This window comes from Capricornis sumatraensis, chromosome 19 (assembly GCF_032405125.1).
Source record: "Capricornis sumatraensis isolate serow.1 chromosome 19, serow.2, whole genome shotgun sequence".
Lineage (NCBI taxonomy): Eukaryota > Metazoa > Chordata > Mammalia > Artiodactyla > Bovidae > Capricornis > Capricornis sumatraensis.
In genome coordinates, this window is record NC_091087.1 from 23346422 (window position 1) to 23371533 (window position 25112).

The 25112-nt window shown below is 42.4% G+C and overlaps 1 protein-coding gene across 1 annotated transcript in view; it reads left to right on the forward strand.

The window, feature by feature from the left end:
* AGBL1 (AGBL carboxypeptidase 1) overlaps positions 1–25112 on the forward strand; it is an 874683-nt gene that overhangs the window by 660926 nt on the left and 188645 nt on the right. The window contains exon 23 of the mRNA XM_068991508.1: positions 10996–11006. Coding sequence (XP_068847609.1) covers positions 10996–11006 — 11 coding nt within the window. The remainder of the gene's footprint in view (positions 1–10995; positions 11007–25112) is intronic.

A 25112-nucleotide genomic window follows, 5' to 3' on the forward strand; every position in this document is an offset into this window, starting at 1 on the left:
GCACCTGCACAGCCACCACTCCTTGGGTGTGGGGTTGCTCCTCCCGGCAGCTGCCCTGACCTTGGGCGTGGGGTAGCTCCTCTCAGCTGTGCTTCTGCCCGGTCTGTCGCAGCCAGCACGCTTCTGTTAGAACTGGACATGGAACAACAGACTGGCTCCAAATAGGAAAAGGAGTATCAAGGCTGTATATTGTCACCCTGCTTATTTAACTTCTATGCAGAGTACATCATGAGAAGTGCTGGGCTGGAAGAAGCACAAGCTGGAATCAAGATTGCCGGGAGAAATATCAATAACCTCAGATATGCAGATGACACCACCCTTATGGCAGAAAGGGAAGAGGAACTAAAAAGCCTCTTGATGAAAGTGAAAGAGGAGAGTGAAAAAGTTGGCTTAAAGCTCAACATTCAGAAAACGAAGATCATGGCATCTGGTCTCATCACTTCATGGGAAATAGATGGGGAAACAGTAGAAATAGTGTCAGACTTTATTTTTTTGGGCTCCAAAATCACTGCAGATGGTGATTTCAGCCATGAAATTAAAAGATACTTACTCCTTGGAAGGGACTTCCCTGGTGGCTCAGATGGTAAAGCATCTGCCTACAATGCAGGAGACCCAGGTTCAGTCCCTGGGTTGGGAAGATCTCCTGGAGAAGGAAATGGCAACCCACTCCAGTATGCTTGCCTGGAAAATCCCATGGATGGAAGAGCCTGGTAGGCTACAGTCCATGGGGTAGCAAAGAGTCCGGACATGAATGAGCGACTTCACTTCACTTTCACTCCTTGGAAGGAAAGTTATGACCAACCTAGAGAGCATATTCAAAAGCTGAGACATTACTTTGCCAACAAAGATCTGTCTAGTCAAGGCTATGGTTTTTCCAGTGGTCTTGTATGGATGTGAGAGTTGGACTATGAAGAAAGCTGAGTGTTGAAGGATTGATGCTTTTGAACTATGGTGTTGGAGAAGACTCTTGAGAGTCCCTGGGACTGCAAGGAAATCCAACCAGTCCATTCTAAAGGAGGTCAGTCCTGGGTGTTCTTTGGAAGGACTGATGCTAAAGCTGAAACTCCAATACTTTGGCCACATCATGTGAAGAGTTGACTCTTTGGAAAAAACTCTGATGCTGGGAGGGATTGGGGGCAGGAGAAGGGGACGACAGAGGATGAGATGGCTGGATGGCATCACTGACTCTATGGACATGAGTTTGAGTTAACTCTGGGAGTTGGTGATGGACAGGGAGGCCTGGCGTGCTGCAATTCATGGGGTTGCAAAGAGTGGGACACGACTGAGTGACTGAACTGAACTGAACTGAATACTAAAAGGGATCATGAAGGGAGTGGCGCAGAAAGAACAGCATGGTGTGATGGAAGCCTTATGAACTTTGAACAGAACCTTGTTTGAATCCGGTGTCTATCTGCTTCTTCATTTTATTACTGAGGAAATTGCTTAACTTTTCTCAGCGATACTTTCCCTATTTAAAGCCCCCATCATAGACCCTGGCTCACAGTAAATGCTGCAGGCAGAATCTCCTGATTTCTATTTGTGGCCGTTGAAAAATCACCACGTAGAGAGCTTTGTGAATCCTTCATCCATACTCTTTCATGCCAAAACGGCTTCTCCAACTTTTCCCTGATACAAAGATGAGCAACATGTGTAAGTAGATCTGAAACGCAGCCAGATTCCTGAACTGGCTTTGAATGAGGGCAAAGAGATTCAAGTTTTACAGAAGACGTACTATAGCCAAGGTATTACTTAGTGAAGAGAAGTGGTTATGCATAATCCCTTTCCATCATACTCTTCTTTCACAACAGGAAGCAATATATTGGCTCACCTTAAAAAGAAACCATGAGACAGCCAATCCTACAGATGTATTACAATGCTTTAGAGAGGATATAATTGGACAAAACACCTTGTATTAATGGACTGCCTCTGGGGTGGGGATGAGCCTGATTAGAGAATCTATCATTTCACTTGGTAACATTTATTGCATCTGCTTTTAGGAGTGAATTGGAAGATTTAATGAATGATTATAAACCTGAAAATAACATCCCATTATTTTTTAATAAAGAATGAATGACTGTAGACCAAGGTAATTCTGTTGTTTTCATTGGGAGGAGAGTTTGGGCTGATATTTAAGGCTCTGCTCAGCATTAAATTTGGAAAAGTGCAATTTAATTGGTAGGAGACAGTATAGGTTTGTGAAAATAAATCATGTCAAACATATTTGATTACTTCTTAAAATTAAATTGCTATTGAACTAGATAGAACAGGAATCAAGTAAATTCAGTACAACTGGACTTTTTAAAAAAGCCACTTGACAGCATTCTTTATTAGTGTTAAACACAACACATTAGTTCCAGGTAGGTTTATGATAAAATAGTTAAGAGGTAATAGACAGTGGATGCTGGGATTGAAGAGCTATTGAGCTGGCCAAAAAATTCATTTGGGTGTTCTGTAAGATGAATGAACTTCTTGGCTAACTGAATAAAAATAAGCATGGCTATTCTTTGGAATGGCTGGAAAATCACAAAATGCCAAAAGTGGAGGGCTTCAGAGGCAGATAGATTTGTGGTCAAAGACTGGCAGTCTAATTACTGGCTTTGTGATAAGTCATAACCTTTCTGAACTTCAATTTTCTCATCTCATAATATTAATAGTTACCTTCTAGGTAACTACCCAGAGTCTGTTGAGAAAAGCATAGATGGTTTTAAAGAGTGGAACTCAGGACCTGGCATGTAGCAGGTATTCATGTAATATTTCTTCCTCACTTTAGAACCCTGATGCCACGGCAGCTTCCCCTAATCACACAGAACTCTAAGAAGTTTAGGGAGGGGATTGCTTCAATATTCGTGGGCTTTCCTTGTGGCTCAGTGGTAAAGAATCCACCTACCAATTCAGGAGACGAGAGTTCAGTCCCTGGGTCAGGAAGAACCCCTAGAGAAGGAAAAGGCAACCCTCTCCAGCATTCTTGCCTGGGAAATCCCATGGACAGAGGAGCCTGGCGGGCTACAGTCCATGGGGTTGCAAAGAGTCAGATATGACCAAACAACAACTGCTTCAAACTTCAGTCAATAGTCTGGGTAACATTAAGGGCCAATCTCTATGCGCCCTTGATCTCCTGGTACCCTGTAATGTTTCAAGTATTTCTCTGAAAACACCTACTGACGAGATCAGTACTGCAAAATCCAGCTTAGTTCTTTGAAAACAAGAAACTCAAAAACCTTTGCAAAAATTGTAAGAGAAAAGCTTCAACAAAAATCAATGAAAGTCTTTCAGGAAAGGCCATCTTAGTACTTTATGCTCCATCGTGAGATGTGGCAAGAAGCCTCATGTATACACTCTGCCACTCCCTTCTGTTAAGAATTCTCTGCCTGGTCTCTACATGCTACTGGAGTGTTTATCATTTTTTTTCTTCCTGTTCTTGCTTATTCATTACCTCCCCTCCTAGGAATGTAGGTAGATCATATGAAAATAACATTTTTTCTATACGGCTTATTGCTCTGTTCTATGAGTTGTACGTCCTTTGAATTGCTAGTCATGTTGCAGTTGCTAATCCATTGTAGGTTCCCAGATAAATATATTTAAATGAATTAATAGCTGATGGTGAGAACAGGAAGCAGCAAACTATGGCCCATCAGTCAGATCCAGTCTGCCACCTGCTTTGAACAGCCTACAAAACCCACAACTGTATTTATCATTTCTATGTTGCCTATGTCTGCTTTTATGCTATCATGGCATAATGTGGGGCCAGGTGACCTACAAAGTCTAAATGCTATCTGGAACTTTAGAGAAAAAGTCTGTCTACACCTGCTTTAGAAGTTAAGAATCCACAATGTGATCTCATCGCAACCATTATCTTCAACATTGTGGCTCTCAAAAGCATTTTAATTAGACCAGACGACTACCTTTGTTTGGTCTTTTAACAGCCCTTGCAAGGCGGCTCTTATTTCTTCTTATCTTGCAAATGAGGAAACTGGCATGCGGAGAAGTCACTGCCCTCAGAATACGGAGCTCAGCAGTGTCTGAGCTCAGATTTACCCTTCCCCAACCTATGACTCCAAAGCCTTTGATTTTCACACGATACTAAGCTACTCATATGTTTACCATAGGCATTTTATGTGACCATGAGCAAGTCAGTTAAATTCTCAGTGTCTCCATTTCCTTTTCTTTCATGGGTTTAGGGTAAAAATGATCTGTTTAAAAACACAAAGCAAAACCAAAATCAAAAGTGCCTGAGCCTTGTTTTCCAAGTTTGGTTGCCATGAATTGTCCCTTTCTCTTTATTCTATTTCTTTCTTGGTTTGCTTGTTTTTAATTGAAGGGATTGGAGAGGGGCTGTGCTCATTTTTGACACTCACTGCTGACATTGAAATGGAGGGAATGTTTAAGAAACCAAGATAGAACCATTTCACAGGATAAACTCTGAGAGATTAGGCAAATGGGTTTCAAAGTGGAATATGAAATTTAATGTGGCTAAGTGATGCACTTCAGTAGAAATAATGCCTAGGCTAAGTACAGTTTAAATGGTGCTTAATTAGTTAATATGGCAGAGAAAAAAGATCCACGTGTACTCAGAGGATAAGCATTTACATTCTGGGTTCAGTGTGAGCGGGGGCGGGGGGAGCTAATGTGCTGTCAACTGGAGTGCAGAGGGCCATTCTATTAGTCCTGGGATACCTGCCCTTTTAGGCTTCCTGGGTGTTAGTGGTGAAGAACCTACCTCCCAGTGCAGGAGATGTAAGAGACGCGAGTTCAGTCCCTGGGTCGGGAAGATCTCCTGGAGATGAGCACAGAAACCCACTTCAGTATTCTTGCCTGGAGAATCCCATGGAGAGAAGTACCTGGTGGGCTACAGTCCATAGGGCTGCAAAGAGTCAGACACGACTGAAGCAATTTAGCACACACATGTGCACCTAGGCTTTTATAAGGCACTGATTAGAAACCACCAAGGCATCTAGTCTAATTCTGGACGCATTAGATAGCAAAAGCAATGGAAAGTCTATTTCCAGGAACTAGAAATGACTGCTAAGAGCTTGAAGACTGTTTGGTAGCAAAGAATGTAACAAGGGGGAGACCTGAAGGTGAACCTCTTGGATCAAAGCCTCAAAGACCCAGTGGGATGGAGTCCCTCCTGCCCTCTCCACCCTCCTCCCATGCTGCAGCCCTGCTCTCATCACATGAATTCAACCACATCTGTAGGATTCTACCCTCCAGTGTAATCAAGGCATTATAGCCCATCTACAGAAGGGACGGTGGTGCTTAGGTCTCTGTCTGTCCATGAGAAAGTCAACTTGTTGGGATCAGGGTCTTTTACCTTATTTACTGGGGCACTCCTAGACCCTACACTTTCCCTCTTCCTACACAGAATCTTATTTTGCCCTCTGCTTTCTCCTTTTCTCTCTCTTTGGGAGGGAGGGAGGCTAAGTATAGCTTCATCATTAATTATGAAAGAGATCGAGGAAGGACAAAGATAGAAAAATCCAGGCAGCATGTTGATAGAGAGGTTTTATTGGGGGAAATGTGAGGGGGGAGGAGCGGAAGAATGCCCTGCAATGGCCAACGATGTATGTGATCAAGCATGGTGGTGCGTTATGAATGGGGCCGTCTGAATTTCTCAAGTTTATGTACACAGAGGTTAAGTTGCTTTTTTCCTAATTAGTGGCTGTTGCATTGCATTTCTTTAAATGTCATCCCACTCTGGATCTGGATGCATGGATGATTAGAAATAGAAACATTTCCTTGGTATCCTTGGTGCCCAGTAAGGTGCTAGGCAAATTATGGAGATTAAATTATATTTTGAAAAAGCAAAATAATAAGAAGGAGAGGGGGTCATGTCAGCTGCAGAGGGATCTGATCGGAGATGGAACTATGCTCTGATACCCTTCTGTGTGTTTCAGGTCAACATTCTAATTTAGCTATGGACACCTAAAGCACCTTCAGGGTACGTAGCACACCTGGACATGATCTGGAAGCTAATTCAGCCTTAGGATGTCTTATATTGTCTTAGAACAGGACAGTCACTAAGGCGAACAGAGACTGAATTTTTCTTTTTTTTCCCTTCCTTCCTTCCTCTCTTTCTCTTTCTTCCTTTCTTTTCCTCTCTCTTTCATTTTGTCTTTCTTTCAATAAACCTACTAAAAGAAAGGCACTAGATTTAAATCAATCACAAAAGCACTATAAAGTAGACCCAGATTACTGGAGAGTTTACTGATTAATTAACATTTGCCCAGTTCAGCATGCCCTTGTTAGAGAAAATTATGTAATGTATGTATGCCACATCTCTCCTTAAACACACACACACAAAAGCGGGAGGCATGGGCAACAGAAGGAAGAATAACCTATACCAATAGCTGCATTTTTACTCTTTCTGGTCATAAAATGTCTATTGAACACTGATTAGAAGGCATGAGAGTTATAAACAGGGCTGTGATCTCCTCAAAGGCACATGTATTCTAGGGGAGGAGCATATGCAGACAGCATGGTAATTATGAGAATATGGAAAGGGACCCAAGAAATAAAATGCCTGTGCCACTGAGTTTCAGCGGAAGGTAAAGACACATTTCACTGGTGACGGGGATGAAGGAGTTCAAGCCTTAGGTGATATTTGAATCACGCCCTGGAGGGTAGTTAAATGTCAGTGGACTGGCCGAGGGAGGAGCAGTGTAAGCTGGAGACAAGATGGGAACACAGCACAGATTCCAACCCGCAACTAGAAGAAGGAAAGTGAAAGTCACTTAAGCTTTGGGGAGTTTGGGGCAAAGCCCGCCTCATGAAAGTCGTCAGAGGGTCTAGATAACCAGGGGCTTGAGCATTAACACAGAGGGTCTGGATCAGTGTGAAGCAGTAGGGATTGGCAGGGTCTGTCAGAAACTGAAACTACTAAGATTCAGTTTGTTTTTCTTAAATGGTGTGCAGACTCTGAATGCCCACGGTAACCCCCAGAGTAGGCGTGGTTCAGTTCACAAAGTTCAGTTTACTGTGGACACAGGTCATGACCTTGTCATTAAAGACTCATGTTCTGACTTTTTTGTGACCCCATGGACTGTAGCCCATCAAGATCCTCTGTCCAAGGGATTTCCCAGGGAAGAATACTGAAATGGGTTGCCATTTCCTTCTCCAGGGCATCTTCCCGACTCAGGGATCAAACCCACCTCTTTTAATAGGCAGATTCGTTACCACTGAACCACCAGGGAAACCTCCTGAAAGTCACTACTGTTTACAAAAGTATAAAAGGATGCTTACCGACTGGCATTTCTGAGGTTTAAAATTGCCTGCCTCCCCAGTCTACCAAGACAGAAAGGATCCTCTGGAGAGAAGTAAGTGAGCACCTTTGAATGGGGACCCCTCAACATCCTTCCTCTTAGGGAGCATCCATGTCTTGTCTGAGGCTTCCCAGCAGGCATGCAATCAGCCTGCACGCTGAGTGTTTGAAGCTGTGCGCTCACCACTTAACACTTGGATTATTGAAATTTAGCGTCCCTCAAAGAAAGTGAAGTGCTTTAATGATCTTCCCTATGGCCTTGCCTCCAGGTCCTGCCCCGCATCTGCACTCCCCACACTGCTTCTGCTCGTCCAGAATTGGAAACTTAATTTGCTTCTAGGAAAGGAGACGTAGCAAATTGGCCTGACCCGGCAGCTTGACTGATTTAAGCCTGCAAAGTCAAGTGTTCAGAAGGGAGTGAACAGGGAGTTCTCGCCAAATCTCTAAAATCAAGAGAAATGGGGGAAATAACCTAACTCCTGCACAGCGAATTAGTGGCAGAGCCCTATGCCCCTGTTATTGTTACTGTTCACTGTGCCTATAATGGTCATCAGCCTTATCGCACATACAACAAACAAGCCACGAGGGAAACAAATCTGATAAACCACTTTTTGCAGCTCGCATTCCTCACAGATCCCATCTGAGGTCTCCCCCTAGAAGAAGTGCTTAGACCGGATAATCTAATACCGAGAAATGGAAATTCCCAGTTTTCTACCTCCCAAACAAGTTGATGCCATTTTCTTCACAGTTTGTTCTCATTGTATCCTTCTTTGGGTCTTCAGCAACCAGAATCATTCCTGGTTGATGTGAAGCTGATTATGAAGAATGAAAACTGTATTCGTTGTGTTCTCAGATGTCTTTGGGGAGAGAAAATGGCTTCATGAATCTGTGGTATTATTTGCAAGATTGAATCAGTAAGAAGGAGTGATGGTAAGAATTTAAGAGAACAGAAAGGAAAAGAAAAGCGAAGCACAGGGAAAAGATCATTTGGTAAGTTTTCAACAAGCAGTTTGTGGTTCTTTAAATAGGACGATATGAGTTATTTTCTCTATTGCATCCTAGATTGTTAGCTTGATGGTAGTAATAATCATCTGTGCTCTGAGGCTTTTACTACTTAACATATAATTTAAGAATAATTTGGGACTTTCCTGGTGGTGCAGTGGTAAAGAATCCATCTGCCAATGCAGGGGGCATGGATTCAATCCCTGGTCCGGGAAGATTCCACATGCTGTGGGCAACTAAGCCTGCGAGCCACAGCTACGGAAGCCCACAGGCCTAGAACCTATGCTCTGCAACAAAAGACGCCACTGCAATGAGAAGCCCTAGTGCCACAATGAAGAGTAGCCTCCGGTGGCTGAAACTAGAGAAAGCCCAAGTGCAGTAATAATGATCCAGAGCAGCCAGAAATAATTTTAAAAAATTATTTAAATAATAAAAGCAATTTAACATTCGTCTGAAATACACTCTTTTAAAATATTTTCTCCAATGGCTATGTCCATAAACATCATGCCCATGAGAGCTATTCTATACCTCGATGGTATGAATGGGATAGAAGGTGGTGTTTCCTCTCTACAGGTCTTTTGGGGATCAGCTCTCTATGTCTGGAACCTCCCTGGCATTTTCAGTCCCAATCTTTCTCAGGAGGATTGAATTGGAGTTACTCTAAGGATTGCCAAGCACACAGCCTGATTCCAATTTCTAGTAAGCATTGCTGTGCAAGAGAAGCCTGAAAGGCTGCTCAAGTGTAGTGGGGTCCCGCAGGGGGCTTAGGTTGCTGGCATGTAGACTAAAATCTCCTCCAGGACTAGGTAGAGTTCATGTCACTTCTATTCTGTGTGACTTTCTGTCCAGTCTGATTTATAGTTGAGCTAAATACATCATTGAAAAATCACTGTTTATATTTTCTGTAGCTTGGAAGATACTAGACAAAGATTAAAAATTAATAAACAGCTCATCAAGGCTTGGAAAAGTTTCAGTTATGCAGGATGAATAATTTCTTGAAATCTGTTCTATGGCATAGGGCTTATAGTTAGCAATATTATATTGGGCACTTATGTGTTAAGAGCTTAGATCTCATGTTAGGTGCTCTTGTTGCTGTCCAGTCACTAAGTCCTGTCTGACTCTTTGCGACCCTGTGAAGTACAGCATGCCAAGGCTTCCCTGTTTTTCAGTCTCCTGGAGTGTGCTCAGACTCATGCCCATTGAGTCATACAAACAAAAATACAAAAACACAAGGGGCACAGTGAAAGTTTTGGAGGTGATGCATATGTTTATTACTGTGACTGTGGTGGTGGTGTCATGAGTGTGTGGATATGCACTCAAATTGTACACATGAAACTTGTGCAGTTTTTAATATTTAAACTGTATCTCAGTAAAACTATATTTGAGCTTCCCAGGTGACACTAGTGGTAAATAACCCACCTGCCAATGCAGAAGATGTGGGTTCTGTCCCTGGGTCAGGAAGATCCCCTGGAGGAGGGCATGACAACCCACCCCAGTATTCTTGCCTGGAGAATCTCATGGGTAGAGGAGCCCGGCAGGCTACAGTCCATAGGGTTACAAAGAGTTGGACATAACTGAAGCAACTTATCATGCAAAACTGTATTTAAGAAGACTTGGGAAAGGGCAAATGGATGGGAAAGGTGGCAGATACAAATATCCATGGATATCCCCAGAAAATGTATAGCACTCGGATAAAAGAGTAGGAAGAACTCCTAGCCTTGAAATATGCAAGGACTTTGATCAAGGAATTCATAGTGAAAGTGGAAGTCACTCAGTCATATTCAACTCTTTGTGACCCCATGGAGTATACAGTCCATGGAATTCTCCAGGCCAGAATACTGGAGTGGGTAGCCATTCCTTCTCCAGGGATCGAACCTCACATCACAATCATTCCAAGGCCATTATTGCTAATATTTGGGGTAGATGCATGAACCAAATTTATTTCTGGCTACACTGTGTTAAACTTTAGACAAAATATCAAGACCTCATGAATAGAATAGGAATCCAGTTGAACTAGGTGGCTTAAGAGCTCAGACTCTGAATCAGAGGGCCTGGGTTGGCATCCTAGTTACGCCATTTAGAAGATGTGTCAATTTGGGTAAGTTGGTTTACATTCAGTTTTTCTGGGGGCTTTTTGTTTATTTGTTTTGTATTGACTTGTAAGACAGAGATAACAATATAACCTACCTCAAAAAATACTTTGTGGAGTAATCCATGTGAATTCTTTAGGCAGTTTCTTTTTGTAGAGCAAGTGCTCACATATTAATTATTAGTATTAAGGCAAGATGAGAAAATGTCTGAGGTGATAAAATGGTTCAGAAGGCAAGGTTAAAGAAATCACAAAGGAAGAGGAGGGTGGGGCATGGAGAATTTGAGAGGAAATGTGAGAAGAACAGAGGAAAATGGGAATGAGAGAGCACCTCATAATTAAAGCGACTAGTTTCTAGTTCATAATCTCCATTTCTGCAAGTTAATGTGTCAAGGCCAAAGTGATGGGTTAACATGGGCAATGGAGAACCTGAAAAATTCTTCTCTTTCACTCACTAACCCCAGGGAAGAATGCATTATAAAAGGAAAGGGATTCGGTTGGGTAAGCAAAAAGGAACCATATGATTCAATAGTAAGGACTCCAGCAAGACCAGGAGCCATGATGTTATAGTCACTGTAAACATAAAGACCGCCTGTTGTTCCTCAATGCCAATCCTCATGTATCCTTGGGTATCCCCCCGTTTTAGGTGCTCATCCTGTTTTGTAGGCTTTTCCCACAACCCTCCTATTCCATTAACTCACCAGTTGCCTTAGAGAACTATTGTGACCTCAGCCACTTTGCAAAACAGAGTCTTGGCTCCTTGAGAAGCATGTCTGAACTTCCAGTCATCAATCTGTGCTTCGAGGATCTTATTCCTCTTTCCAGGATGACATCCCCATCCTCACCCTGAGAAATTACAGCATCATACATTGGGAGAATTAAGAAACTCACTCATGACAAAAACCCTAGAAGGAGAGTTCGATTGTCTGTGTGTCAACAACACAGCCAGACACGCTATTATTGAAATACAGCTGATAAAAGTTCAGCAAGAGGGACTTCCCTGGTAATCTAGTGGTTAAGAATCCGTGCTTCTAAATGTAGAGGGGCATGGATTCAATCCCTGGTCAGGGAACTAAGACCCCACATGGTGCCACCAAAAAATAACAACAACAAGGGCAAAAAATCATCTAGAAACCACCCTGCCATCACGCAAAGGCAGGCAAGCAGTATAGCTTAACAAAGGGCACTCAGAAGAACAAACTACCCCAGAACCAAGGGCAGATGAGGAAAAAGATGAGAAAACGCTTGGCTAGTTAGAGTTGTGAAAGGAAACAGAGCTTGACAAATCGGCAGTGATGTTAATGGCTAAACAAGGGACAGGGAGCCACGGGGCTGCGGGAGGCTAGGGAATGAGGAATTTATTTTTTCTTTGCAAATTGTATTTTGTAAGCCTGTCTTTTAAACAGGAAAATAAATAAAGTGAAACTCTGGGAGAAAAGCAGTGGAAACATGATGATCCCATCAAAACAAAACAAAAAAACATTATCCCTGACGCCGTTAAATCTAAGCATTTCTGAATAGGTAGAACTAGAGTCCTTGCATCTGGTACTCTTATTAATCTTGGCTTCTAGACTAATTGCCTAAAGAATTAAACAATCTATCCCCCAATACTTCCTTTCTCTACCGATAGTTTCCCTTTTCTCTCCAAAGAGAAAAAAAAAAAAAAATAATGGGAATGAATGGCTGGGAAACCTAACGTCAATGTTTAGTAAATAATGGCACAAATATCAATATAATGAGAAGAAATCTCTAAGTATTAGACAAAGAGGAGTAATGATCAGCCAGTCGAACTGCAGATCTGTAAGGGAGAAGTCAGGCCCTATGTATGGAACCACCTTTGCTTGTCCTTAATCAAATGGCAAAGAACAGTGGTGTGGGAAGTCAGCAGCAGTTAGCTAGAAAACAAATCTTATTTTTAGACCTATACAGTCCCAGTTCTCTGCTACCCTGCAAGCACTTTATGTATCAATTAAAGTTAAAAGTTAATTGATAACAGTCCTGAGTGGGCATATATACTGAAGATGGGATAGGGAAAAATGCAGCAATCTTAAAAGAAAATGCAAGTCATCTTTACGATGGGGGCCAAATGTCTTCTTTTCCTTCTTTTCAATGCCATAGAGATTGATGAATTTTAGAGTAAATCCTGAACCTTTTTGCCATGAACTAGAATTCATTTATTCACTCTTTCCTGGTGGCTCAGTGGTTAAGAATCCACCTGCCAATGCAGGAGGCACAAGAGACATTGGTTCAATCCCTGGCTCAGGAAGATCCCCTGGAGGAGGAAATGGCAACCCACTCCAGTATTCTTGCCTGGAGAATCCCATGGCCAGAGGAGCCTGGTGGGCTACAGTCCATGGAATCACAAAGAGTCAGACACGAATAAGCCACTATTTGCTATTATTTTCTCCCATTCTGAAGGTTGTCTTTTCATCTTGTTTACAGTTTCCTCTGCTGTGTAAAGACTTCTAAGTGTAATTAGGTCCTCCTTGTTTATTTTTGTTTTTATTGCACGACTCTAGCAGGTGGGTCACGCTTCCCTGGTGGCTCAGACAGTAAGGATTCTGCCTTCACTGTGGGATACTTGGGTTTGATCCCTGGGTTGGGAAGATCCCCTGGAGGAGAGCATGGCAATCAATTCCAGGGTCCTTGCCTGGAGAATCCCCATGGATGGAGGAGTCCATGGGGTCAGAAAGAGTCAGACAGTAGTGAACAACTAAGCGTAGTAGGTGGGTCATAGAGGGTCCTGCTATGGTTTGGGTCTTAGGGTGTTCTGCCTATGTTTCCCACTACGGGTTTCATAGTCTTCAGTCTTACATTAAGGTCTTTAATCCATTTTGAGTTTATCTTTGTGTATGGTGTTAGGAAGTGTTCTAATGTCATTCTTTTACATGTAGCTGTCCAGTTTTCCCAGCACCATTTATTGAAGATGCTTTCTTTGCCTCATTTATTCTTGCCTCCTTTGTCAAAAATAAGGTACCCATAGGTGCCTGGGTTTATTTCTGGGCTTTCTATCTGTTCCATTGGTCTATATTTCTATTTTTGTGCCACTACTTGAAGACTGTAGCTTCGTAGTATAGGGACACAGGAATTTTGAAGTTACTGGACTTCAGCTTGATCACCAATCTTAAAATATAGTACTTGTGTGAACTTAGATGTGGTCATCAGTCTTTCTAATTTTTGATATATATTCACTCGTTGAATGGAAATACTAATACCTGTCCAGCAAAGTGTGAGGATGGAAAGTATATGTCAAGTGTCTGGCACACACTAGCGTCCTCTTGGTTTCCATGACGCCCCTCCCCAGTGTGTCTACTCACCAATTCTGAAATTGTTGATGTCTTGACTTTCTCATCCAGTTGCCTTATAGCTTAATTCTTGGCCCTCAGCTCTTGCATGTTTATATTCTATCCTCAATGGACCCTATTATGTTCAAATAACAAATATGTATAGATAATGTTCAAATTACTATCTCTAGCCCTGACTTCTCCCCAGAGCCCCATACTTACATGGCTAGCCACCTCTGTGATAGCTTCCCTTGGATGACCCAGGTGGCTCATATGGTAAAGAATCTGCCTGCAATGCAGGAGACTTGAGTTTGAGCCCTGGGTCAGGAAGATCCCCTGGAGAAAGGAACGGCAACCTACTACAGTATTCTTGCCAGAAGAATTCCGGGGACAGAGGAACCTGGCAGGCAACAGTCACAAAGAGTTGGACATGACTGAGCGACTAACACTTTCGTTTTCATTTAGCCTAACCAAAGGTGATAAAGAGCTTTTTGTCCATTTTGCAACACTGTACTTATTCCTCCTTAATTTTTTAAAGGGGGATAACTAACACTAATATTTACACAATTATCATATTCAAAACCTGAGAATCACTTTTTTTATATCTTCTCCTCTTTTATGTTTCCTTTCTGCTCTTTGTCTTTGAAATAGATATTAAATGAACTTGCTTATTTTTATTGCTAACACTGAAGATTGTATTAATGCTTCCAAGTATTTATTCTCTCACTGTTCTACAAAGGGTTGACTATGCATGTTCTTTGCCACGGAACCTGTAGGATTTCCTATGAGAAGAGTTTACTTTCCTGCTCAAAGTCCAATTTGCAATATATGCCCATGAATATAAACATGGGGCTGGTTCCTCAGCTGTGTATCCTTGCTTTGATCAAACCTGCCATGGGCAATATTTGTCTGTAACCATGGGTTTTGCCAGACAAGAATGATGGCGGTAAAGACAGCAAAGTGGTTAAGAGTGAATATCAGGAGTGATTAATGATAAACCATGGAGAATAAGCCAGTGAGAAGGGAAGTGGGGATGCTAAGGAGCCATGGGGCCTGAAAAGACAGCAGGGCCCATGAATGCAGGTCTCGGCACAGTTGAGAAGTCCAAGAGTCAGGTTCGAGATAACAGTTTCTAGAAAGATAAAAGATGCTTGAAAATGAAATTAAAGAAGGGGTGAGGTGATTAAATAAAAAAGTCCTTCGACAGATGAATGTATAAAGAAAATGTGCTACATACATACAGTGGTATCTTAGCCATAAAAGGAGAAGGAAGTGGCAACCCACTCCATTATTCTTGCCTGAAGAATTCCATGGACAGAGGAGCCTGGTGGCTAAAGTCCATGGAGTCACGAAGAGTCAGACATGACTGAGTGATTAACACTTTAGCCATAAAAAAAATGAAGTTGAGTCACTTCTAGTGAGATGGATGAACCTAGAGTCTGTTATACAGAGTGAAGCAAGTCAGAAAGAGAAAGACAAATATCCTGTATTAACACACATGTATGGAATATAGAAAAAAGGTGCTGATGAACCTATTTGCATGGAAGGAATGGAAATGCGACTGAAAAGAATGGACTTGTTGACACAGTGAGGGAAGGAGTGAGTGGGATGAATGGAGAAAGTAGCATCAACATATATACACTGTTGTGTGTAAAACAGACAGTTATGGAGAAGTTGCTGAATAACACAAGAAGCCCAGTCTGGCCCTCTGTGATGGGATGGGAGGAAGGGAGGGAGACTCAAGAGGGCTCAAGAGGGCTCAAGAGGAGGCTATAGGTATAATTATGGCTGATTCACATTGCTGTTTGAATTATAACACATTATAAAATTTTAAAAAACAAACAAACAAAAAACTTAAAAAGATTTCTGGGGCATGACCTTTGGGAATAAGTAGATGAGATGAAAGAAAAAGCCATTGGAGTTGCAAAGAGACCAAGAAATAAAGCGGCTAGAATTTCGGAGGGGTCATCTGCTTGGATGTTGACGTCTTCAAGAATTACAGAAAAATTTGGGTCAGTTTAGTGCTAAAATATTCAAGGAATGAAGACAAGTGATCTGAAGCATGCAGGTGACTCCATGGGAATGATGATCAGTAGCAAAAGTATAGTCTTTCGGCACAGACATCAAAGGAGCTGGAGGTGGGGTGGAGTTTACAGAAGAAGAGGAAACAGTGACCTGCGGGTAAAAACGAGGAGCAAGGAGGATATTTATGATCAGTGATATATGAGATATGAGAGAGAGAAAAAAACAGGCAATATTTGAGAGTGCTGCAGCAGAGATAATATCCTTGAAAGATTGTCAATAGAGCTGAAAGTTAACTGTACGTTGAATAAATGAATGAATGCAGAGTGGTGATTATTTCTTTTATGTTGCCACTATACATAGATTAAGGGCTTCCCTGGGGCTCAGACGGTGAAGAATCTGCTTGCATTGCTGGAGACCCTGATCCGACCCCTGGGTTGGGAAGATCCCTTGGAGAAGGGAATGGCAACCCACTCCAGTATTCTTGCTTGGAAAATTCCATGGACAGAGGAGCCTGGGGGGCTACAGTCCATGGAATCACAAAGAGTCAGACACAAATAAGCCACTGGCACTTTCACTTTTCATATATAAGGGGACAAAATTAATAATTTCATTCAAGGAGCTCACAGGAACAGAGAGGAGCCCAGAAACACCTTTTAGCTGTTTTGGAAACACACAAAAGATCAAGTGACTCTTCCAGGGTGGTGTAGAGCCTTGTGATTGGTCAGAGAAGGTTTCTTAGAGAAAGAGGTGCTTCAAGGATAATTAAGTAATTGTTGGGAGGTTAGGTTAGGAGAGGAAACAGGCTGGGAAAAGGTCAAAAGGCATGAGGGCATCAAACAATGCTAGGTCCAGCCTGAGAGTAATGGCTGCCTCTTTTTCCAGTCCTCTATTAAGAGACAAAGGCTGGGGCTTCCCTGGTGGTCCAGTGGTTAAGACGTCCCCTTCCAATACAGGAGATTGGGCTTGATCTCTGGTCAGGGAGCTAAGCTCCCACATGCTTTGCAGACAAAGAAACCAAAACATTAAAAAGAGTGATATTTTAACAAATTCAGTAAAGACTTTGAAAATATGGTCCACATTAAAAATTTAAAAAACAAACAGAGGCCTGGGTGAGTCTCTAGGTAAGCCTTGGTGTGCATCATCTTCATATGCTTGTATCTGCTCAGGTGCCTGTGTGAGCAGCTGGGACAGTTTTTCGGTGGGATCCTTTCTCCTCTGATACACTGATACACTGTTTCAGAAATGTCTTACTGTACAGTGAATTTTGCCTTTTCTGCCAGGGTATAGAGTATATGTGCACCACTAAGTCAAAGACCAAGGTGGCCTGTTGAACTGGGGTCTGATGTCAGCGAGAGGTATGGGCTTCCCAGGTGGTGCAGTGGTAAAGAAGAGACTGCCAAACAAGAGAGGCAGGAGTCAGGACGATCTCCTGGAGGAGGAAACGGCAACCCACTCCAGTATTCTTGCCTGGAGAATCCCATGGACAGAGAAGCCTGGCGGGCTATAGTTCATGGAGTGGCAGAGACAGGGCTAGTGAGCACCACATGCATTCATGGATGAAACAATCCTAAAAACCAAGGCACACACATATATACTTGAAAATTTCACAAAAACCCTTCTAAGTCGAACTGTGGTTTTAGGAACCATCCTCTAGCCTGAGAACTCTGAAAGGGCCTGATGTCTTACTCATCACTGGGGCCCCTACATCTAGCTCAGCGTCTGGCATAAAGCATAAACTGAAAAACCATTTGATGGTATTTTGTTTAACCTTCACTATTGAAGTCAAAGAGCAGAGGAGTATGCAAAATAAATCATTCAGCAATGCTGTAATGGAATATAATTGTATTAGCTTAAGAGTACGCTGTGACTTGTAAGTTTTAAGACATTTAAATATACACTGACTTCTTGGATCCATAAACGATGTACTGAGTTATATGGCATGCTCATCAACTTCTATTTGACATAGTGAAGAACAGTGTCTCCATTAATATGTGAGAGAGTCAAGGCCATAAGCAAATACTTGTAGTAGCTGAAACTAGATATCTGGTTTTCTGAACCATTGTTCAGTACTATATGTAAGATCTGGAAATGCATTGTGCTTCAGCCATAACCAAGCCAGGGCTGATTTGGGCTGTATTATAGAGTTGGGTTCCTAACACGGAACAGTTAGAGAAGAGTGCATATTGGATCTAAACCTCAGCTTTAGTCACTTGAGTTGTGTGACCTTGAGCAAGTTAGCACATTTCCTCCATCTGTGTCAAGTGGACAATTATAACCAATGCGTGATGAAACTTTAACTTAGGGTCATGCAAGATGAACACGTATAGAGCTAAGCACAGTGGGTATTGTTGTTTAATTGCTAAGTCATGTCTGACTCTTTTGTGACTCCACGGACTGTAGCCCACCAGGCTCCTCTGTCCATGGGAATTTCCAGGCAAGAATACTGGAGTAGATTTCTATTTCCTTCTCCAGGGGATCTTCTCACTCAACCCAGGGATCAAACCTGTATCTCCTGCATCAGCAGGCAGATATTTACCACTGAGCCATCACAGAAGCCCTGGCACAATGGTAGTTATTCAGAGTTGCTGGATAATGCATAGTATTATGACCTTAGATGCACCATGTTTAGTGACAGTTCATTGGTGACAGAGAACTACAGTGATTGGTGGGAATGTCATTTTTCTCATTGATTGGATGCCCATGGGCACTTTTTACTTTCTATGCTTTGGCACAGTTTTGGAGAAAAGGATATGAAAATGTAGACCATGTTCTCCCCCCTTCTAGACTCTGTTGAGTCAAAGAGAAGGAAGAGCAAGAATCAGGCGGGGTTTGGAATGTTGGGGATGTTAATGATAAGGACACCAATTCAAAAGGCACAACATTGATGATACAGTGGCCTGAGAGGGAGTGTGATTGCACTGTTCAAATATTTACCAAATGAAAACATGGTGAAGGGGGAGACAGCCTGCCATACTCGGGGACCTTCCGCATCACAGCGGGGACACTGAGATTAAGACTTGAAGGTTCTCATGGCCTTGAGGCTAACTGAACTTGCCAATTCAGAACTGTCAGCTGAGGTGTCCCGCAGTAACACATGGGCTTGCAAATACTGTGCTGCTCTGCATAACGTACCTTGGGAAGATGAGGTCATTTTTTTAAATGTTTTGAATTCCAGTTTATTCTCCATGTGTTAAGGCCCTGAAAATAGATTCTCCATTAGGAGAAGGGTCTTTATTGGATACGAGAAAAGCATGGGGATGGTACATCCCAAGACCTTATTTTTATTTTTTATCATAACGAAAGCTAGCTTTCTTCAGATTTATTGTCTTTCCAGACTAAACTATAAGAAAAGATCTTCAGAACCAAGAACAACTGAAATTAAAAAACATATATAAAAATAACTTATTTTATAATAAAATAGTTTATTTTTCATGAGGAAGGAGCTTGATTCTGGTTTTCAGAGTCCTGTCAAGGCTAAGGAAGCTAAAGGCAAAAACCTTGACTTTATTTATAACTTTGACACTGTAGTCATAATGGATTTTTGCATTAATTTTGATTTTTAAAAGCACTGCATTGAAATATAATTTATCTTAATTACTGAGTTGTTGGGTTTTTTTTTTAACCACCAGTCCCTCCTTGAATTTTGCACCTGGGGTTTTCCACTGGATAGACCTCTGAAAGTGAAAGTGAAAGTGAAGTCGCTCAGTCCTGTCAGACTCTGTGACCTCATGGACTGTAGTCTACCAGGCTCCTCTGTCCATGGGATTTTCCAGGCAAGAGTGCTGGAGTGGATTGCCATTTCCTTCTCCAGGGGATCTTCCTGCTCCAGGAATAGAAGCCAGGTCTCCCGCATTGCAGGCAGACACTTTACCATCTGAGCTCCCAGGGAAGCCACCAGGAAAGTGTATAGACCTCTATACTCCCTTGATTTACTGTAGGCTTTGGGTTCCCCATTTCAAAATTAAGATCAATGTGGACAGATTCCACCCATTTTTCAGAGGCTTCTAACACACACTCAGATTTAGTTTGAATTAAGAAATTAACTGATGAAGTCATAGAATAAGTTCCAGGGAAGCAACAGGTTTATGTATTTTGTTCTGTGATGTATCCACGAAACTTAGCACATCACTTAGCAAAATTCAGGAGCCCAGTTAATAGTGGTAAAAAACCTACCTGCCAATTAAGAAATGCAGGAGATACAGGTTCGATCCCTAGGTCAGGAAGAACCCCTGCAGTAGGAAATGGCAACATGCTCCTGTATTCTTGCCTGGAAAATTCCTTGGACAGAAGAGCCTGGTGGGCTATAGTCCATGGGGTCACAAAGAGTTGAAGACTAATGAAGTAAGTTAGCAAGCATGATCAGATAAATAAATGCAGTGAAACTGTATAGTTCTTAGTTTATAATCGACTAATATTTTTTCTAAGTTACACCTGACAGAGTCTTAGAGGCCCATAACCAAGTTCTGGCAATTCTTTGAGACTTGGGTTCTCTGTCTTGGCTAGCCACTAGAGTAGCTCACAAGCTACCACTTGCTAATTTGGTAGCCTTAACCACATTCCCCGATGTTTCTGGACATAAAATTTGTCACTTGATTTTATGTGGCAATAATAGTCAGATTAAATAAGAACACATGAGAGTGGGTTTAACAAGTGGTAAAGACAATGTGAATTTAAGGATGCATAATTACTAATTCCTTGCCAAAGCAAACATCTTTGGATTTGGCCTGGGTTCAGTTGGGTTTTTCTTTTCTACAGTTCGCTGACCTAGAAAGAAGATTTCACATGCCCAAGGAATTGTTTCATGGGTGAGGGTGTGGAGGCGGTGTCTGATTCTCTCTTTCTGACCTTCGCAGTCAGCTTTCTCAGAACCTAAGGCTGGAGATTTCCCTCCCACGGCTGAGAGGATCGAATGCCACCACGCATTCCCAAATCATGCTGCGATCTTTCTGCCTCTTACGTTCTCACCAGCAATGAATATTCTGCAGCGAGATTTGGGCTGACGGCTCAGGTGATGATGTACCAAGCAGTGAAGACTCCAGCTTTGCTCTTCTGGGGTTCTATCAGATCCTGCAGCACTCACAGGAAGGAAATCGTATTGGTTTTCTTTCTCCCTTCTCTCATGAGGGCAGATGAAACTTGAAACAAGCAAGAAGCAAAGAGATAGAGGAGGACATTATCAATGTCACATAAAAAATGTCTCTCTCCCCTGACCAGACTGACGTTGGGGCTGCAGGGTAAGTCACTGGGCCGGAGGAAGCCTAGAGGAGCCAGAGGTTTTCTGGATGCTTTTGAAATAAAGGTTGCTTGTGGGTAAGGCGGGGCTCCCCAATGACTCAGAGGAGACGAGAATTTGATCCCTGGGTCAGAAGGGTCCTCTAGAGAAGAAAATGGCAACCCCCTCCAGTACTCTTGCAAGGAGAATTCCAAGGACAGAGGAGCCTGGCAAGCTACAGTCCATAGGGTCACAAAGAGTTGGACACAACTGCAGCAGCTTAGCATGCATGCATGCCTGTGGGTAAGGCAGCAGGTTTAGAAATCTGGGACCTGAGAATCTTTGAGAGTAGAAGGCTTAGAAATGCGTGCAGCACATTAGCTTAGCCTTTGGAACTGAGTGAGGAAAAACTGAAAAGCAAAGAGATAGAGGAGGATGTTATCAATGTCACATAAAAAAAAGTCCCTCACCCCAACTAGACTGACTTTAGGTTTGCAAAATGACTTTGCCCATTACCATCCTATTTCTAGCTCATTCTCCCTCCCATATTTATTCAAGTGGCATTCCTCTAGGAATTGGTTTGCAGTCACTCTGCTTGCATGATTACCATGTAAAGATTAACAAGATGGTTGGTGCAAGAGTCTTATGAGATGGATTTTATTAAAACCCCCATTTTACAGATGCAACAACTGAAGCACAACAAGAGTATATGCTTGTTTAAAACCATGCAGCCTGTAAAGCTGGTGTCAAGTTTTGAATTCAGGCAGTGGGATTCCAAAGTCTATGCATTTAATCTAGTTTCTTGAAATATATGATGTGCATAGGTGTGTGTGTGTGTGTGTGTGTGTGTGTGTGTGTGTGTGTGTGTGAGTTTATCCGGGTGTATAGTTGTTGCAAACAGTTGGACACAACTTAGCAACTGAGCAACAACATAGGTGTTCTCAGTAAGAAACTGGCTTGATACAATCATATGACGTGATTTTCAGGTGTCTTATCTGTGTAGGCGCTGCTCTCAATACCTCTTTTCTGATCCCGGTTCTCTAGCATTCCTGTTCATGCTGTGAGCTTCTCAATATTTCTTCTATGTATTCCTAAGTCAGACTGATTTGTTTTCAGTTCCTGGCACTGAAAAATCATGATTGATGCCAAATATTATAAAGATTATGATATATGGTACTCTTTCAAAAATCGTGTTCTCAAATACAGGGTATCAGCCAGGAGTTCATTTTTCTGAATTTTGAGAGAATAGAATGGAGCCCTTAGTGGAAATGCTCTGAGGCTAGACTGCCTCAAATAGGCGGCCTGGTGCCTCAGGTGGTAATGAATCTGCCTGCAGTGCAGGAGACACGGTTTCCATCCCCGGGCTGGGAAAATGCCCCAGAAAAGGGAATGGCTACCCGCTTCGTTATTCTTACCCGGTGAATTCCACTGACACAGAAGCCTGGCTGACTCCAGTCCATGGTGTCGCAAAGAGCTGATCACAACCGAATGACTAACATTTGGATTCCAGGATTTGCCAAATACTAGATAGGTACCTTAGGCAAGTCAGGGGGATGAATCTGTGTCAGTTTCCTCATCTTAACATAGAAAAATGATAGTTCACAGTTGATCCTTGAACAGTGTTGGGATTAGGGGTCACTGAATCTCCATGCAGGTGCAAATCCACGTATAACTTATAGTTGCCTCTCTAAATATATATCGGAGAAGGCAATGGCACCCCACTCCAGTAATCTTGCCTGGAAAATCCCATGGACGGAGGAGCCTGGTGGGCTGCAGTTCACAGGGTCGCAAAGAGTCGGACACGACTGAGAGACTTCACTTTCACTTTTCACTTTCATGCATTGGAGAAGGAAATGGCAACCTACTCCAGTGTTCTTGCCTGGAGAATCCCAGGGATGGGGGAGCCTGGTGGGCTACTGTCTATGGGGTCGCACAGAGTGGACATGACTGAAGTGACTTAGCAGCAGCAACTAAATACATACAGTTTCCTCCCTATACTGAGTTCCTCTGTATGCATAATTCCTTCTTATCCATACATTCAACCAATCCTGGATCATATAGTACTATAGTACTTATTATTGGAAAAAAAGAAATAGGTGGAAGAACTAAATAGAAATTTCTCCAAAGCAAAATTTTATAGGTGAAGAAACTGATGCTCAGAAAGGTCAAAGACATTTTCTAGCCACTGAGTGGTATCTGATTCTTTGTAACTGTGGAATGTAGCCAGCCAGGCTCCTCTGTCCATGTAATTTTCTAGGTAAGAATACTAGGGTGGGTTGCCATTTTCTATTCCAGGGGATCTTCTTGACCCTGGGACTGAACCCACATCTCCTGGATTGGAAAGTGGATTCTTTACCACTGATCCACCTGGGAAGCCCTTTAGCTGGTTTATCTGTATCAAATTGCAAGACTCTTTATTCTTGTCTGTGAGATCTCATTTGGGAAGAAGACAGGGTTTTTTTGCATGGGGCACATATATGTAGAGCATTCCCCACTCATACACTTACTAATGAGAATAGCTACTTCTCACCATCTGGAACTAAACTCTTCCCACCTACCATCAGTCTGTAACAGTGACCCCTCACATGGGCTGAGTTTGATCCTTTCCAGTGTGATGGTAAGAAGGGAGGTGACTTTCACTAAAATCAAACCTTTATGCAGGACACTGCTCTAAGCAGTTAGCATATTATTACTCTTTTTCATTTGTCAAATCCCTAGACTATAAGCAACCCTGGAACATCCATATGGTATATTCCTTTTTGACGCAAGAGACTTAGCTTCTTAGAGGTTAAGAAACTTCCTCACAGTCACACAGTTATCTTGAAGTATAGTTAGGATTGAAAACTAGGACTGTTTGACCCAAAATAAATATTGCTGATATAATATGACCATGACCCAGTTCTCCATAAAAAAAAAGATGACTAGGATGGGAGTAAAATCATAATTCAGTTTTTAGTGAGAAGTCTGGCTTGATGAGTTTTGTATAGATTATGGAATAGAGTGTCTAGAGGTCTGTAGTTGGAAAAGATGAAGAGCCTAGGAACTGTTACAGGAAAAGAAGTGATGACTAAGACAATTTAGGCAGAGAAGTGTGAACCATGTCTAGGTCCACAAGGGGTGGGGTCTGAAAGATGGAAGGAAAACTTTGTGGAAATAGACACCTAGGTTTTTTTTCCTTCTGACTTACTTCACTCTGTATGACAGTGTCCAGGTCTATTCATGTCTCTACAAATGACCCAATTTCATTCCTTTTTATGGTGGGGTAATATTTCATTGTACATATGTACCTCATCTTCTTTATCCATCCCCCTGTTGGTGGACATTTGGGTTGCTTCCATTTCCTGGCTATTATGAATAAATCTGCAATGAACACTGGGATGTGCGTCTTTTGGAGTAGTGACTATACAGTAGAAACTAACACGACATTGTAAAGCAACTATACTCCAGTAAAAATAATTAAAAAAAAAATAGACACCTCTGGTTTTGCAGAGGTCACACCTTGGTGCTGACTCAGAACCATGACTAGCCCCTTCCTGGTGAGAGGTCAGTGTCACTGCTGGGCTCTTTGCTTCCCCATTGCAACAAAGTTGGAGCTTCCCTGTGGCTCAGATGGTAAAGAATCTGCCTGCAATGCAGGAGACCCAGGTTTGATCATTGGGTCAGGAAGATCCCCTGCAGAAGGGAATGACAACCCACTCCAATGTTCTTGCCTGGAGAATCCCCATGGACAGAGAAGCCTGATGGGGCTACAGTCCATGGGGTCACAGAGAATCAGACACGACTGAGCTACTAATGTTTTCACTTTCTTTCTTTGCAAAAAAGTGAGAATGTCATGTCAGGAGAAAAGGGAACTGGGATAACACTGGCTCCCTCCGTGATGGGGCTAATGACTCCTTCCCACTGGGCGCGTCCTTCCTTGGCTCTCTGTTGCTCTTACATGGTCCTCTGTGGACAAAAATGAAGACCCCAGAGCAAGACTTCCCTCCTACTCCTGCCATTGTTCATTGAGAGCTAATGGGGGCTTCCCTCCACATGGGTGAAGCAAACCCCCAGGGAAGATTAAGAGACTTCTTGGCGCCCCCTCCCCGTCCCAGGCTCAGGGTGTGTTTCCATCCAGCTTTCCTTTTTCTTTTGTGCTCCTGCTTTGCCATGTCTACAGTCAGCACATTCAGTGTAAAATCATGACAGTGTTCCTTGGTTTAAAAAGCTGTTTCAAACATATGATTTTAAAAAATTTAATGG